The sequence below is a fragment of the Pagrus major genome, chromosome 11 (assembly GCF_040436345.1).
Source record: "Pagrus major chromosome 11, Pma_NU_1.0".
NCBI lineage: Eukaryota > Metazoa > Chordata > Actinopteri > Spariformes > Sparidae > Pagrus > Pagrus major.
Window position 1 is genome coordinate 21626563 of NC_133225.1, and position 18633 is coordinate 21645195.

General features: G+C 39.2%; 1 protein-coding gene across 1 annotated transcript in view; it reads right to left on the reverse strand.

The window, feature by feature from the left end:
• kdm4b (lysine (K)-specific demethylase 4B) overlaps positions 1–18633 on the reverse strand; it is a 48334-nt gene that overhangs the window by 22348 nt on the left and 7353 nt on the right. The window contains 3 exon segments of the mRNA XM_073476495.1: positions 2076–2213; positions 4270–4373; positions 9145–9194. Coding sequence (XP_073332596.1) covers positions 2076–2213; positions 4270–4373; positions 9145–9194 — 292 coding nt within the window.

The window sequence follows — 18633 nt, forward strand, 5'->3', positions numbered from 1 at the left end:
TAAAGCTAACCTCAGTCACTTTTATTATACAGTGACCAGCAAAAGTTTAAGCGGACTAGAAAAGGCTTAAACATGGAGTTACCAACAAAAGTAGAGAAGAGCCGTAAAGAATATAAATTAGTTTTACTTATGATTTATCTGTTAGTTGTTCGTTCTATAAAATGTCAGAAAAAAGTGAAAAATGGTGTTTCCCAAAGCCCAATATATTGCCCTCAAATGTCTTGCTTTGTTCACAATCCAAAGATATTCAGTTTACTGTCATAGACAAGCAAAGAAACCAGAAAATTTTGACTTTTTTTTTTAAGATTTAAAAAATTAATTATCTAAGTAGTTGTAAATTAATATTCTTGTCATTGACACTAAAATATGCATTTAAAGTTTGCCAACACTCAATTCAATTCAACACTGCCATGCACAAGTGAGGCTGACCTCAGAGACCAAAAGTGTATTGTGTTGGCCAAGGCTGAAGAAAGGACAAAGGTATTTTTTTTTTTTCCGTTTAATGTTACATAGTCTTGCTAAAAGGGCTAGTTTGTACTCAAATATATTTAAAAAACTGGATTTAAAAACTTGACTGAAAAACTGTTCAGGATCTGCAGGCATTTGAAATTAAATACCAAAAAAAAGGTAACCAGTTCCTGTCAATATATTGACATTTTCTGCAGACAAATACACTCTCTAGATGTGTCTGTAGTAAGTGTTCACTCTCAAGAACTAAGAGCATGTTCAAAAGAGCCACTTAAAGTTGCTGTGGAAGCAAATGTCGCCGTCTTCGTCTAATGGCATTATTCCCCTATTTGTTATTATGGCAGTCAAGAGAAAGGCTTTGGTTACTGCCAAGAATTTCAAAATGGTTCAAAACACTTAAAATACATTAAGGAGGAAATATGAAAATTGTGCCTTTTTGGACAGCCACACCCAGTGAGGGGCAGCAGAGCCTGAAGCGGTTCAGGGTCTAGCTCGCGGACATACAGTACACCTGTTAGGACTGAATTTAAACAGCACTGGTTACAGGACAATCTGTGACCAGCATGCTACTCCACCACCCCAAGAGAATAAAAACATCGGTGTGAAAGACAAAGAAGGAGAAGGAGATGGACTGGCAGAAAGAGCCCGTCTCATCGGCCGAGCTGCTCTCTTTCAAATTCCTCTGTCTGTGTGCGGTGCTGCGCTGTCGGTTTGTCGACTCGGATTAGCAGTGCAGAGTGGACCGCTCTTCTTTATCAGACTGAGACAAGTGTAGTGGAGATGCTCCCTTGAGCACTGGGCAGGATGGAGGGAAAAACTGCTGGAGCCTGGACTACTGGTTTTTAAATTACAAGCGGCCACATGGGCAAAGTAGGAAGGCCGAAAATGAGAAACAGGGAGACGAGAGGGAGATGTACTTCTGCAAACTGGCACCTCATAAATCTGACATGCAGCCAAGTAGAGAGAAGGCAGGAAAAAAGGGACACATACACACATATGTGAACACTAATACGGAAGGGAAGAGAGGGGGAACTGAACAGGAAAATGAAGTGGAATGTATAGAAAAGAGACAAGGGGGGAGGTTCTTCCAGAGGACATTGTAGTTGGGCTCCCGTCCACAACCAACCCATACCCTGTCAATTTCATGCTCAGCAGCCCACAGGCAAAGCAGCAGTTTGAGTCAATGGAAGGATACGAGGGGACGGTTAGTGTCGGTAACAGATGGTGTGCAGCACAGAACCAGACGCTGCTTTTATATTTCGATATGATCTATTACTTCATCCCTTCAGAGAACCAAACAGCCAGAGCAGGAAGGCTGCAAAGTTGCTGCTGAATCACACATCGGATCAAACCTCTTCAAGTGCAGTGTTAGATGTGCGTACCCTGCCATGTGTAAGATGTTTACTTTCACTTCAAAATTTCATACCTTGTTTCGAATAGATTGACACTACTGATGCCAATAGTTTACAGAAAATAAGAAAACATTCAAGTGTTCTGTTAAATGTCCAGATCTCACTTTGTGGAATTTACCACTTTAATCTCTGTTACACTGACTTCATCTCCTGCTACAGGATGAATATATACACTGTCCGTCTGTCTCATCTTACCTGGGTAGCCATCTTGCCGTAGTCCACCCAGCGCAAGGTGGCAAAGTTTGTGGACTCTGCGCAGTTGAAACCATGATTGAATCCAGCATGGTAGCCATAAGGAAAGGTGATCATAAACTCCCCTTCATTCTGAGTGACCTGTTCAGAGAGAGCGAAAACAAGTATTGGGACATTTTAGAATTTTTTAAAAATACATAAATGAAAGAATAAATAAATAAAAATGCTTCGTGTGCATGTGTATCAAAGATTTCTTAAATTTCCATCCCCCTTCTGCGAAACTAATTCCAACCGAGTCACCACTAAAATTGAGATTAAGATGTATTAGCACCAAGTCTATGCTGACAAATATGAATCTCATACTCACTAAATAAAAACTAATTAGGTTTCTTGTGGAGGGAACGTCTTTTCTAATTAGTTTGGGAGCAAACACTTGTTCAAGTCTTTCTTCAGTTATCATGAATATGGTCATTTCTAGACAGTTTTGATACCTTTATTGGACATTTCATTTTATTTTGTAAAGGGGTCCTTAAAATGATTTTAAAGAAACTGGTTTTGGCCTTTAAAAGTCCAGTGTGTACGATTCAGGGGGCAGAAATACAGCCAACATATGGGGAGGGTGAGGCGATGGATATTCATTTGGTTGCAATTTGCAACCTCACTGCTAGATGCCACTCAGTCCTCTACAGTGGACCTTTAACGGCAAAGATCATATGAATTTTACAAAGTATACTATAGTCTTTACTTTGGAGATTAAGTGTTTAAAAGGCATACTTCTTTTAACTGTGACCATTCCATCCAGCCCTTCCTTCATTAATTACCCACTTTGCATACCCTTTAATTTTACTCAGTTATTGCCATTTTGTACATCAAAGTGCTGAAATCATCAGTTCTCCATGTGTACGCTCCCCCTTTTGCTTTGTCTTATTTATGATGCACTGTTCTTACGAAATTACTACATGTCATTGTGACTCACAATTTTATGACCAATAAAATATCATCTGATCTAAAAATGTATTCTGTTATAAATCATGAGTTTCACATCCATAACATCTGCCATTGAGTTTCTAAGAGTTCAACTCCTCAGAAACAACCTCTCTCTAAACTTTTTTGACTTGCAAGCAAAATTAATTCAGTCGAACATGACTGCTGCTCCAAGTGTCTTCCCATGAGCTCAGTGTTATTCTGAGAATGTTTAAAAATGTGAGGACAAGTTAAGCACATTCTTTTTTAATGTGTTGCCCCAAAACTTAAGCCCTATATGTCTGGTTGCTGATCTCAACTTCTTTGTGAATCCTGGATCCAGGCAATCAAAAGACACATCAAGCCAGACAAGGTGACAGGCATGAGGGGAGAAACGGGGGTTGAGGCTGAGAGTGGGAGATGAACTTCCTCAACTAAAGGCAGTGGTTCAGATATCAAACGTCCTTTTTTGCTCTTGCAGGAGCGCAAGAAGACGGTTTTATTTTTACACATGAATCGAGAGAGGTACTGTAGGTGTGTAACAAGTAACATGTTCGCTGTGATAATGACGTCCTAAGGGGGGAGTGAAGAGATTAATGTGGTGAGGGGTAACAGTCTACTGACAGTGGAGAACTTTGTATGACTTCATTGTACCCGGGTTTTTTTCCTCCTCTTCAATCTTCCATTAATTTTTGGACTGTGAGGATTTAGATTAACTACTAAATCGAACCGAAACAGAAAGTTGAAAAAAAGGCCAATTAGCCAATTAATTAATTTCCTATGGCAGCCACAAAAGAGGGTTTTACTCCTACTGTATCATTATTATAGCCCGTAGTTGTAATGTTTGCGTCAAAGCTGAGTCACTAACCTCCCTTGCGTTGTCATTCATCATTCAAAATGAAACCATCTCTTCTACTGTTTACGCAAGACCCACAAATGCCGTTAGAACCAGGCAGTAAGGAACACATACCTTCACTTCCTTTTTTTAAATATAATATATTTCAAGCTTATTATTCTAATATAAAGCACTGTGAATGATTTAATATGTAAAAACGTGCATGTTAGGTTGTTAGTCGTGGTAGATTTTAGTCACTTATTGGATTAAATAATTCAGTGACAATATGCAAGTGTCCAACAGCAGCACAGAGTTTGCCCCCTGTGCTTAGACCAAAATTAATCATATTTAATTTTGTATTCAATTTATGTCACGCAATAAGGACCAGTTGTCACTCACCCTGTCAAAGGGAATGCCATACATCTTCAGGATGGATGGAGATATCAGCGTCATCTTGTGGCGAAGAAAAGCATCACAGCCCTGGGAGCTTCCGGGGAAGAAGCCTAAAGAAGGAGAACAGAGAACACGGGAAACGTGATCTAAACAAATTGTCTGATAAAGTCATGGATAACTATACAAATACCAGCGGGTCCAGACTACAAACATTATGCAGCCGTATGTGTGATATGGCTATGATACATGACCTTAAAATAATAGTGTGATATTTTTATTCTATGTCGCGATGCGTGACGTATACCACGAGAACTTAAAATGCCCTCCAAAGCTCTTCGTAAATTCTAGGACTGGGTGTCAAAATATAAACAATATTTTTGACCAAATGCCTTGATACCGATATTGCAGAGATGCTGTAGGGATGACTACTTTTTTACATATGAACACTGAGACATATCATGAGATTTTTAAGAAATCATCAACAGTATGTCAATTTGATGACTAAGTGATATATAATAACATATCATGATAACAATAGAATGTGGACAAATAAAAAATATACTGACAAACTGTTTTGAATTCAACTGAATTCACAGTTCACATGCTGCCTGATCAGTAGTAAGATTTCTACACTTTATCTTAACTTTATTTTACTATACATGTGGCGGTTTCCATATATCTATTGAACTATTTTTAAATGTATTCTGATTTGTATTGTTCCCAATGTTTCTGATGTAAGATAATAGACAACTATTTAGTGATAAGATGTTGCTTTACAAGAGTCTTACAAGAGCAGTTTTGGAGGAATGACTAGCTGGCAAGTAAGAATTTCAAAGAAAGCCAGATAATCCTTGCCAATTCAACTGATTTCTCCAGCAGAACTGTAGCTGTGTTTACTATATTATTGTTAATCCCACCACCTGGAAAAGGAAATTGACATGGGTGTGAATTAATTTACTGCCCAAAGTGTGGAATAATCACATTACCACAGTGCATGTAAATGCATTGTTTGTGTGCCTCCCGGTACAATTTCACGGGATATGTGCTGGATTGTATTATGTCTCCAAGAAAAGACTACACCACAAAATTGGGACTGGGTGTTGTCACTTCCAAAAATCTTGATCCCATTCAGCACAAACAAACAGAAAACTTTTGCCTGAAGATCTACTTTGCAATGACAGAAAAGTGTGTATTGATATGGCACGATTACTTTGAACTAAGAAGCAGCAGCACAAGCCTGGAGATCAGAGACGACCAAGTGTCTTTCCCATGGTCTCATTTGTTTACCGTCATAATTAATCCCAGAACAATATAAAACTACTGTGCTTTAATTATTGGTGTCTATGCCCCCAAGGTCATTTGTCAAAAAATATCTGCAGTCTTCATATCTTAAAAAAAACACTCAAATTGCAAACGTTTGACTGCAACTATACTACAACTAAAATGAATATAAGCTACAGCACACATGCATAGCTGCTGACACTTTGCAATGTTACCTTTCATGTTGCAAAACAACCACCCTACTTTCTTAAAACCCAGACTGCTTTGAGATCATAATATACCCCTCTGACATTTTGGGCTTTCAAAGCCCCAACTCTCTCTCTAAAACAAAGGCTTGCTTTAGCTCTTGGAGACAGAGGGACTCAGACTGTCTCTACATAATCAAAAGCAAGAATTTCTCTTCCATCGCTTGCTCTCCCACTCTTTACTGTCTGTACCCGCTGGTGCCTCAAAGGGGGGTCCGTCCAAGCCTCCACCCAGTTAAACTTTAATGTGACTGACAGTATAATCGGTGCCCATTTCATCCTTCATTTTCACTGCATTGTTTCAGCCTCTGTTCCACCCTACAAAGCAAAAGAGGGAGAGAGGGCCTCTATTCTCTCATCGCCTGCCTGCTTGTTGGAGCTGATAAAGGTGAATAATGTGCCGACAGAGCCCGGGTATTAATCCCCATTAAAATGCAGCTGGCTCTCTGAGCTCTCCGCGGGGTAATATTAACTTAAAGGCTTCATTCTGTCCTTTTGAGTTTTAAAATTAAGTTCCTGCCTCCAACCCTGCGCACTCCCCTCCCATTCCCCCCACCCAGCTAGTGTGAAGCCACGACTAAAAATAATGCGGAGATGAGGAGCGATAAGAGTAACGGCTGTCGCTGTGTCAAATGTTTGGAGAGGAGTTTTCAAGTAACAAGACCATTGTCCCAGCCCCATTAGGCATTCCTACTACGCCCATAACTGTCTTTTTAGGACCTCGTAAACAGTTGGCTACCTGTGCTGACGATGGCTTTGATAGGTCAGTGGGTGCTTGTTAAATAACGTTGGCATTGCTTTCCTCCCACTGCCAGCTGCTTAGATAGCAGCACAGAGGAAAACTGCAAACTGACTGTGACTGAAAGCTCAGTGCAAACATGAAGAGTGATAAAAAGATGTATACAGTATGTATTTTGAACCCAGCACTGAACTCACTATCAAATCCGAATCCTTTGGAGGCTCTTATCAAATCTATTTAGGTTTAGTTTTCAACAAGTTTTTACTACAGCTGCGGAGGAAATGTTCGCTTCACTTATATTGAGGTGCAGATTAGAGACATGCAGGATAGATAACTAGTCAATTACACACTGCTACCCTCGCTAGTCAAGACTAGAAATACTAGCCAGTTGAACTTATGATTATCTTTTTACCGATTTTGGTAAAAATTCAGGAAAAGAAATGGCTGTTAATAACATACAGAATATTGCTTTGGACAATACCTTATAGGTTAAAATGCACTCAATTTGACTGAACTTTTTCTTGCTTGAAGACAAGTCAAATCTCATCCAAGTTAAATTAAATTTTCCGTTTGTGATGGAAATACCTGGGCTCTGTCTTTAGGAACATCTCCTGGTCCAGATTCAGAACTAGTTGACAAGCTTAAAATAATAATTTGATTAGCTGTCCTAATCAACAAAGACATTCTGTGTACTGCGACTTAGGCTGTCAATAAAATAAGCAAATACACCTGAAATGGAGCCCATGTTTATGAGTTACACTTGTGATTTCCATTTATAACGTTAAAGCCACAGCCTTAGAGGACTGTGATGTAGTTAAAGGGGAATATAGCTAAATCTTTGATTGTCCTAATGGCATGTCTTAAAAGGTCCACTATGTAGTTTTGGGGAGGGAATTTTAATCAGAAGAGAAAGTTCTTCATGACTGATTTTTTTTATGCCTGAACAAACTAAATAAACAAACTGTTTTCACGACTGAATAAACTGAATAAACAAACTGACCTTGAAGGACAACACAATTTCATACTGTTTTACTTTGTTTATATTTGGCGGACCCTGCCACCTTTCTAGCTTCAAACAGTGTTCTGGGGACCTTATTTTCCTCTGAAAACAGCTCGTTTATTCAGTTATGGAAAAAATAAATATTTCTGAGTTTGTATTACTACCTCATTAATATTGTAAATATTAAAATTCTGAGTTTGAATTTCTTCTCCAAAACTACATAGTGCCCCTTTAACATCAGTTTAACTGTAAATAGTGTGTTTAATATTACCATGATGGTGCTTTTTTTCTTACGTTACATACCGTGTGTTAAACATTCTAGCCACTCCAGTAGAAGTGAAGGATAGCAAATGGCATTGGTGAGTATAGATTTATTCTCAGCTCTAAGCAACAACAAGGACAAACGCTGTGTCTATATAAAGTAGTTTGGGATTGGGAAACTCTCCATCATCATCCCTGTATCTTACACCTCACTCTGAGCAACATGATATACACAAGTTAATCCTCATTGATCAAAACAGGGAATCAGAGGATGAGGAGGGGGAGAACGTGAGTGATGGAAATAAAAGGAAGAGGTGCAAGGAGAAATCTTATGTCAGAGAGAGGGGTAAATGGCTGATGAAAAAAACTAAAGGAAGAGTGGTCAAAGACTATTGCACTTCAGGTCCTATTTATGTGAGTCACACAGGATTTTTTTTAGAAGTTAGGACATAACCCTTGTGTCTGAACCAACTCTGGCAATAATATTCAGCAAAGCACATAATGCAGAAGTGAATTAGAGATGCAGTCTGGCACTCATTAAAACAGGATGCATACCACTTTAAGAGTGAAAGTCAAGTGTTGAAAATCAATTTTATGTGGTATGCTGGAATTCAAGCTTATTCCTAACCTTAAAATGGTCAAAATTTCAATTGCATTTCCAAACTCTCAAGACTTTGTAAAAACCCTGATTAAAAATGTCTCTGGTATATTTCATTTTGTAATAATCTGCAATGATCTTGGGTTGTGACATATATTGGGACACTTGGGCTTTGAAAGATTCCTCCAACTCATTCTGCAGAACGCTCAATTGATGCCGATGTCTTCAGTTCAACCAGCCTCTCCCCCAAATTCAGCATCTACAGTCCTCCTGATCTTTTCAGTACAAGTCACTGCACACACTAAGTGCTTCAAGCTGCTTCTGCTTCTCAAGCTCCATTTAAGCACAGCCAGGTGAAATCTATGTTGTTGTATGTGCTGAGAAAGTGGGACATCGAAGTTTCTCACCAACTAAGTACATGCAAATTTTCTTCAATGTGAGGCCCACAGTGTTGCCCAAACTGTTCATTGTGAGGACCACTGTGTATTAACAGTGTTGCGCATGCTGTGCTAAAGAGAAATTAGGCAGCTTGTAACTGAGTCGTGCTATTTTACTTTCTATTCTCCTGTGAAAGGGATAACAGGTAGTTGTGCTTTGGATGTGTGCTAGTTCTGTGTATGTGCTAAATGTAAAGCATGTGTATGATTTGATGGTGCGTGCTTAACAGTTTGAAGCACTAAATTCTTCTTCCCTTAATGTGACAAACATAGCTAAGACATGGTAAAATAGGCAAAAAAAAGGGTTTTCAGTGCCTCACCTTGTGCCAACCTCTCCAGCCTCTTGCCATGCTCAGGTGGGATGGAATACCTGTAGAGGGATGGGGAAAAAAGGTGATCAGTTTAGTTAAAAGTTGACCTATTATCAAGAAAGAGTGCCTGAGACAATTTTGACATGAGCAGCACCATCAGAAAAATTCCCCATGCTTATTTTTTAAATCTCTATTTACTGCTTGCTCTCATTGCTCTTGTGCATTTTCCAAGAACTTCTCACATTCAGCAGTGTTTCCCATTAATTACCAAGACTCTGGCGGCACCCCATAGTCTAAGTTGCGGCACCATAGTCTCATATTGATCCAAAAATGTTTTCACTGGTCATAATAGCGCTGAAGATCTCCAACGTTTTGCGCCGTTACTTCAGCAAAGCGTCTTTAGCTCTCAGTCAGTGTGCTATCTCATAGTCAATCTCTCTCCAATCTGTTTGTCTCTCTTGGCAACCTAGCCGGGCAGTACATAGTCTATATCTCTCTGTCTATGTTTTATTAACCAGACAACTTCCAGCGCTGTTCTGTGACTCTGTGCCTGAAAAACATGAGCCTGAAATACAACTCATGTTATACATTAACTTTGATAAGTGCCAATGGGCAGCAGTGTTTATAAACAGCAGCTCGGAAAGATAACCCCGTTAAGTGCGTACACGCATTCACATGCGTGTGCAGTTCGCACGAAATGACCGTCGTTTCCAGCAGCAACCTCAACCACACAGGCCAGACAATACATAGTTAAGATGGCACTCAACCACACGGACCAGACAATACATAGTTAAGATGGCACTCAACCACACAGACCAGACAATACATAGTTAAGATGGCACTCAACCACACAGACCAGACAATATATAGTTAAGATGGCACCCATTGTCTTGTTTTAAAATTATGAGCACCCTCTGGTCTCTCAGTCAAGGTTTAGTTACAAGTCAGGACTAATAGGCTACAAGATTAAAAGCAATAGACTGATATTGACTATAGCTCATAGGCCTGTGCTAACATTGTATAGCCAGAGCTTTGTAGTAGAGTAAATTGTGAGGACTGGACTAATCACCAGGCAGCAGAGTCTAAGCTTGGTGTTATATTCGATTATTTTCTACACAATTTCCCCATTTATGGCCATGTTATTTATGAGATAGCCTCTTAATTGTTCTCTCGAAGTGCACCAGATTGATACATTTAATTTTAAAATGCGCAAAATTTTCTTCTGGGGGAATATGCCCCCTGACCCCCCAGTGCAAAGTCCACCCCCCATAGTCTCACCAAATCCTGTGGGAAACACTCCATTCAGTATGTATAACATATTCTCAGATATTATTTTAAAAAGGACAAGATATTTACATCTTTGACCTGTGAGCCCCCTTGGGTTCTTTCTGCCCCTTAGCTGATCTACGAGGAATCTCAAAGTTTTATCTACAAGTGAATCTACAACTTTAAGACCTTTCTGACCAAAGGATTTTGCAAGTAAAATAGATGTTAAAATAGACTGTCAGATCGTGACTGGGCTGCCTTCTTGGAATTCAAGATAATGCATCTTGAAACCACTATTTTCCTTAACAACTTCTAGTGGTATTGAATAAAGCAGGAGCCATATTACGCAATACTGCTTTGGAGTATTTCCATAAAATTCAATGTTCATATTGTAAAGCAATACGACAGAATATAAAGTCTATGCAAAGTCATTGTTAGAGGCAAATTCATGCTGGGCGTGAAAATTAAGGCAGAGATACGATGTCACCATGCCATGTGACAACATTCACCTTGAGCAACATATTTGCCCGGTAAGAGTCAAATATCACAATAAGAAACAGATCAGAGGAAACTGCTTGAAGGAAATAAAGGAAAAAATAAATAAAGATTTTTGTTCATTTTTATAGATCAGTAAGTCTGCGCTGTCACACTGACAATGCAATGGCACACTCCACATGGTTATGTGATTGTTACTAGCTAGATACAGCTAATGTCTGTACAGTCTAGAGCTGCAACAATTTATCCATAAGTCGACTATTTTGATAATCGATTAATTATTTCAGTTATTTTTCTAGCAAATATGTAAAACATTTCCTAGTTTCAGCTTGTTTAATGTAAAGATTTGTTGTTTTTCCTTGTCATTTAATGAAGAGTCTGTGGGTTTAGGACTGTGTTGGACAAAAGAAGCAATTTGAAGACGTCACGTTTAGACTGATGAGCGATTTTCACAATTTTTTAGAGATTAATCAATTAATCTGGAAATTAATCAAGACATTAATCAATATTGAAAATAATCCGTAATGGACAGTAAAATCACTCCAACGATCAAATTGGGGCAAATAACAGTTTACTCTGAACATACTTTAAGAATTAAAGCTGACACAATAGTATCAATCACTGCCCTATATAACAGTGTTGTGTAGATACTTGAAAGTTATATTTGAAGGGGAGAAGAAGGAGAAAAGGGAGGGTGGTGGAAAAGATTAAATGACCAGTGAAGGGCAGGACAAGGAGAAATTACTGTTTTGGGAGTGCTGGGTTATTTCACTGCCCTCAGCACTCACCGTTTTAAGAAATGAAATTACCCATGACGTACACCTCACCATTCCTCCCTCTCCTTCTCTTACACATGCACCCATACTGAAAACCAATCATTATTCTTCTCCATGTTTGCTGGACAGTGGTTTAAAGTTTTTGCTATCAGCTTGCTTTGATCTACTCTGATATGTCTTTGTCCAGTACTGCTTTGTTTTGAAACTGAGATATCTGTGTAAATGAGCAGTTAAAACCCCCTCTTTGTGTCTTTTATCATACTTTAGTGTTATTCCTACTTCTGACTTTCCTTGTTTTATCACTGTACAAATACAGTGGCCTTATGGCACTGGTTCAGTGTTGCTACACAGGTAGAGCAAAGTACTAACGTTACCAAGAAGTCAATATAATAAGGTAGGCGCTTTAAAGTATGTATCATTAAAACAAATGTCAGATGCTACATTTAGAAAGCGAGTTTATTTCTAAAACGGTGTGGGAGGGAGCCAGCAAAGCTCAGATCTGATCTGTTCATTTGTGAAGTTATTACAATGCTCTTTATTACTGCAATAATATCCTCTAGGTTGTCTAACCCTCTAGAGACATTGGGCAATGAACTATGGGTGAAAAAAAGCCAACATTTCTCCCTTCTTACTCAAAGCCTCAACAACTACATGGATATTTGAAACAAAGGGAGAAAGAGAGGTGAAAATGAAGAATGAAAGAACAAAGATGGAGAGCTGGTGAGAAGCAACAACACTTAGGGGGAGACAGAAAAGGAAAGAGCAAGAGCAGAAGACGGAGAGAGAGGGGGAGATAAAAATAATAAATACAAAAGAAAGTGCAAGATAAAGTCGATTGCAGTCAGAGGTGCCAAGACATGGTACCACACTGCCACCTGTAGACGAAAGTTTTGAGTTTCAAGGAGCAGCCTTCCCCACCATTTATTGTTCTGGCCTGGTATCCCACATTAGAGGCTTGTGACCAAAGTCCTTCATGCCATTTGGGAGCAAGCAAATGACATTTGACAAGCAACAGAGGTATTGAAATGCAGGGGATTGTCTCAGAGGTATTTTAGTAAGTAAATATGTAAGTATATCTGCTGGTTTTCAGACCTTGGAAGACCATAATCATTCTCTACATGATCACATATTTTTAAGGTTATTCATGATGATTGATGCAATGGTAAGGAACCAGGTTATCATATTAGATTGTCTTTTGTTATGTGACTATAGGGCAAAGAACAATGAGAGCAGAAAACATTGCATCAACTTAAAACTAACCTAGGATTTTGGATTTTCATGACAGGAACAGGCATTCCTTTTCCTGTATGACCAGATTTAACACAGACTCTGGATCACTGTGCATTGTTTACTTTTTGGTACCTTTTCGCTACCTTAGAAATAATGCTGCAACTATTAATTGATTAACTGTCAACAATTACAGTCTATTACTTTGATAATCAATTTGTTTGAGTCATTTTCAAGGGAAAGAAATTCTCATATTTGCTTAATTTCTGGTTTCTCTACCCTTTTATGATAGTAAGGTGAATATATTTGGGTTGTGGACAAAACAAGACAAATGAGGATGTCATTGTGTGCTTTGGGAACAATTTTCACCATTTTCTGACTTGTAATAGACCCTGAACTAATCTATTAAACGATTTTTGGGTCATAGACTGTGCGTACTGAGCTCTTTCGTGTTTTAGCAGCAATTGACACTTTTATAACTAGATATTTTACAACTTGTTCACTCAACTAAACTCCCACTGAACTCCTCACTACGATGTTAGGTAGGATGTCATGTTGGGCCTCAGCCATACCCGGAAGATTAAACAAGGTGGGCGTTAAGTAATGTGTGTTACAGTGTTTGTTCTTAGCTTGGCTAAACACATCAGAGATATACCTCTGTTTTGAAGATTAAATTAATGCTGATCTTTTCTTTTACTGTAACTCTCTGTAGGACAGCATGAAGTACATTTCTTAAAATGTCAGGAGTATTCATTTAAAGCTAAATTTATCGTTGGAAAGCCTCACATTGCAGAGGGTTCTGTGTAAATGTGCAGACAGCAAAGCAGCCTGCGCAAGAGAACATCCCTCAGATGATCCCTTCCATCCCAACATCAAACTAAACAAATCAGCCGATCAGCGCATCTCCTCCTGTTCCCTCCCTCCTAAGGCCACAGTTGCCATGGCAGCAACACGTCTGTCACTCTGGCAGCAGAGAGAGAATCACACAAATAAACAACACACAGCAAATGAAGGCTTGAACTTTTCCACCTCTCTGAGGAAGAGTATGATTTATCTACGGTTGGACAGCGTTCCTCAGAAAGGTGGATCTAAGCTGTCACAACAGCATGAGAAGCCAGACAGCATGTGTCTTGCAGTGTGTTTCGCACCACTACAGACACGTTACATTTACTTGATGACTATTCCTCTAATCTAGTGATTTCTAGTACATGGCCTCATGTATGAAGAGGAACTAATTATTGTTGCACTACAATGGTGATGACTACGGGTTCCTCTTCTTTAACAAATTATTCTTAAAAGAACAACTACATGCAACTAGAGCCGATCATAACTGTCTTTGAAAAAACCTGAAGTGAGGTTGAAATACAGAGTGCACATGTCCACCAGAACACACGTGTAAGGTGGTTTGTTTAAATGCTTTGCAGGTCAGAAAGCATACTGCAATCCTCTGCTGTAGCAGGGTGAATGTTTCCTCTCGCAATCTGAATCATATATTTTGTAAAATTGTGACCAAATAAAAACAGCATTATATTGCATTCGCACAACCAGAGGAGATTGGGAAGAACAGGAAAACCTCCCGTCACTAGGGACTGTTCTCGGGCTAATAGTCGACTAAACAGGGTGAGAGAGAAGACAGTTTCAGGTAGGGACAGGAAAAGTGTGAAGCAGCAGAGGAGCAGGTTTGTAGCAAGTTACTTTTTAAATATACATCATATTATGTCTTGTGAAGTTGGAAGTTGTTTATTCCCGTGTTTTGAATGAGACTTGTGTGACATTATACTGTGTTGAAATCAACAGACCACAGATTGTCCTGTCTCCTTGTGTGTTGCTCTGACACATTCAGTATTGTTACGTTACTGCTTTTGCTGTAAGAATCATCGTTAATAGAAGGTTCGCTTCATCTGTGCCCCAAAAATATATATTTAAATCATTAACTTAATATCACAAACATACAACAACTAGTCAACTAGTTAACTAAATGCTTGAACAACTAATAGGAAAATCTTCAGTTGGGGGCAGCCCTTGACAGTCATATAATATTCCAGGGCAGTTACACCAAGCTGCTACCTTTGCAGTGTTGTGTAATTGGAACAGTTGGTTAATCACATGAAACAAAATTAACAAACTTCAATGTATTAAGATTGATAGTGGATTTTATTTCAAAGTAGCTGCCAGTGGTGGCGACTTTACAGTTGCTTGCCACTGGTTGCTGTAGTGGTTTTCAGATTGTTAGATACTGTCAATGATGGAAATTCTAGCCATCTAAGACTCCAAATTACAACTAGCATACTGACGGGAACGTTTATTTCAACTCAGTAGCCCTTAAGTACTGTTTAAGCATTCAGTGAAGGTTCACTTCACATGTACTGTATTTTTGTGCCTTATCAAACATTGGACAATCACACTTAATATCTCTTTCTAATTAACTACATCACCTCCATAAGCAAAACCTTTTGATGTACATGTACACCTGAATGTATATGTATGGATAAATATTATACATACACATATAATTGTGCACCGAAGGGCACATCATGACAAGAGGAATGCTCCTGGCAGCAGATCTCAGACCCTCTTAGAGCTCACTTGAAACGTATTACAAGCGAACACTGTGGGAGCTGTAAAAAGCGCGTTCACTCAGTGCAAACACTAAATCAAAGCCGAGAACACTCCACCCAACATCCAAACTGCAGTTCCAACCCAACTAATGTTAAATGCAGATCTTCAGCTCTCCATTTCTCTCCTCTGGGACAAAAAAACTGTCAAACGAGAATGGTTCAAAACCTTTAGACTATAGAAAAGCTTGAGGACTGATGGATTCATAATAAACTCCTCCCTTAACTGGGAAGTTGCAGCCGGGATGCACTTCAAAATATCCCTTTCAATTCTCTTTCGTCAGTCTTTCCCTACCTTCCCCTCGCATGCTCTGAGGCTAATCTTTTATCTGACAGCAGATCCACTGGTGTGTGTTGGGGTAGAGGGGTGATTGAGAGGGGTTCGGCAATGAAAATAAAGAGCAAAAGAATGATGGAGGGATAAAGGCAGGGAGAAAGTGACAGACTGCTATGGCTGAGGTCTTTTGCAGATCCGCCAGTGTGTGCGTATGTATGTGTGTAGCAGTAGTAGTCGTTATGGTGGGGTCTGACTTTGATGGGAGCCGAGTTGCAGGGGGAATGGACTTAATTTCACAAACGGCTGCACTATGAGAGGAGAGGAAGAGTGTGTCTGTGTATGTGTGTGTTTTAAGGGGCCATGCTCTGTTTAACAGCCTGTAATTACCCCACCAAACACAAGTGTAAAAGTGAAAATGATTCAATTTCTGAAAAAATGAAGGTGGGAAGGCTTGGTGAGCACCGAGAGAGAGTGACAGAGAGAGAATAAAACCAAGTGAGAGAATTAAATGAAGGAGAGAAAAAGAGAGGAAAAAGAAAAGGGCCGTGTTTTAAAAAGAAATGAATGGTGTGCATCCATCCTTCTAAGAGTGAATTAGTCTTAACAAATGATCATGGTACGGGCAAAGTAAGTGGAAGTCTAAGGGGAAGAGAGCAAGTTTAAAAGCAAGAAAGTTAATATGCATCAATGTGTTGGTAAAATACAGACTCCAGATGAGCACACCAGCAGTGTGACATCTACATAAATAATCTGTCCAACACCACAAAGAAACTAATATACACTTTTATTTAAAAAATATTTCATAATATTAATTGCTGTAGATTATGACTGGCATATTTGAAAGGCATGACTTTTTTTTCTTCTGCATTTATCATTAACCACATTTTGCTGCACATCCTAAAAACTGCACCCACTGACTACTTCTTCTGCTACATCTGGTATGTGCTTCAGGTGTCAAATAAAATGCAACAATGGGCACAATCATGTATGTTTTTGACTTTATCAAAGAGAATGGAGTAAGTGAGGAGACAGCTGTTTGGTGGAGCAGATTAGACTTGCTGTCCTCGGTCATGCAATTTCATTTGTATACAAATCTGCCTCAAAGGGCTGTCCTGTTAGGAGTAAAAGCCTCTAAAGAATTTTTCATGTTTTATTTCATTCAGCTTTTTATCTCCTTTTTTTTTTTAACAAAAGAACTGTGACTAAGTTGCATTGTGGGTAATGTAGGCGCCTGCTTCAGCCATGTGTAGTGTGCATGAGGAAGGCAATAACACCCTGCCTACCCACGACTTGCAAATGTAACACTGCATCAGTAACAAGGTTTGGGGTTCAATACCATGAGGCCATCCAGGCTAAAGAATAATGCAGGCATAAAGCTGTACTGTGCTGTATAAGCCTGGTACTGCCACCACTGCCCAGTGAACACCGGACTGAAAATCACAGCTTGATAATTATGTATTCTCTATACACACAAAAACTATTTTTCCACAGGTACCAGGGACCTCCAGGGGTGAGCGACATAAAGAAGAAAATGAAATAATGATCAACACCAATACAACAGCTGTTGCAAATGGTTTCAGCAAACATTCTGTGTGACGTTACGATGTACCCTCACATTTCACAACACCTGTGAAAATCAGGTCATGATGTACCATTTTTCTTTTCTTCAACATTCTTCTGAAATGTACTATACAAACTGCAATTCTTGAGGAATCTGAGGATAAGGATAGGAAAAAATAAAAGAGGAAACATTTGCAAATAATTCTTAACCAAAACAGCTGGGTTAGGGTTAGTGTTTGTCCTCATACCTGAAAGGTCAATTCCCAACAAAAAAAAGAGTTTACTTGCCAAATAAGGAACCCTCAGATGTTGAAATAACTAATGAGAGGCCTTCATATTGTGAACACACAGCATCATGCTCAAAGTAGCACATATAAACAGATTTCCAACAAATTTCTAAATATGTAAAGCTTACTGCTCCTGAAAAATCAAGCCTGGAACAAGATTTGGAGAACTGTGAATGATGAAGTTGACATAAGAGTTGTGTAGTTTAATACCCAATAGAAACCTACCACCCTCTAGCCCTGGTCTGTCATGTGTGCTTTGGACTGATTCACTGAGATAAATGGGTTGAGGGACCCTGGTGTACGATACAGGCCTGATGAAAAAGCAGGAAAAGTGACAGAGGAAGAACTAAGCCACAGGGCTCCTGTCCTGACTACTATGCTTTGATGATCTTCTTCAGTGTGCATGTCTGTGCCATTGTCCCTGTGCGTAAGTTTGTGTGTGAGAAACAGGAGGTCTGTCTCTTCATACCAGTGCCTCTTAAACCAAGTTCCACCCAAAATACAATTTACCTTTTTAAAATGAAAAGAGAAAACTGCATTTTTCAATACGCTCAACACCGTCATGGGCAGTGCTTTCTATAAACACCAGCTGCCGGCCAAGCAGCCAACATTTTTCATCATTGATTTTTGATTCCAATAAAAGTGTTTCGACAAACAAGCTGCGATTCTCTATGCGTTTGATTTTTGTACTCTAGTAGCCTCATTATTAAAACAAAATCTTTAAAATATGAAATAATTAAGATCGGTGTATTTACCGTAATAATGGCATGATAATGTGCAAGAGGCCAGAGGGAGGCATGCCCCTGGACCCCCCCCCCCCCCTTGTTACTCCACATGGGGCTGCTGTGGTTAGTTGATTAGTCAATTGACTGCAAATTAATCAGCAACTATTTTAATAACTGATTGATCATTTTAAGCAAAAATGACCAAACTCTCTGTGCACCAAGCCCAGGTTTATACAATGACAAGTGGTAGGACTGTGTGTACAGACAGCT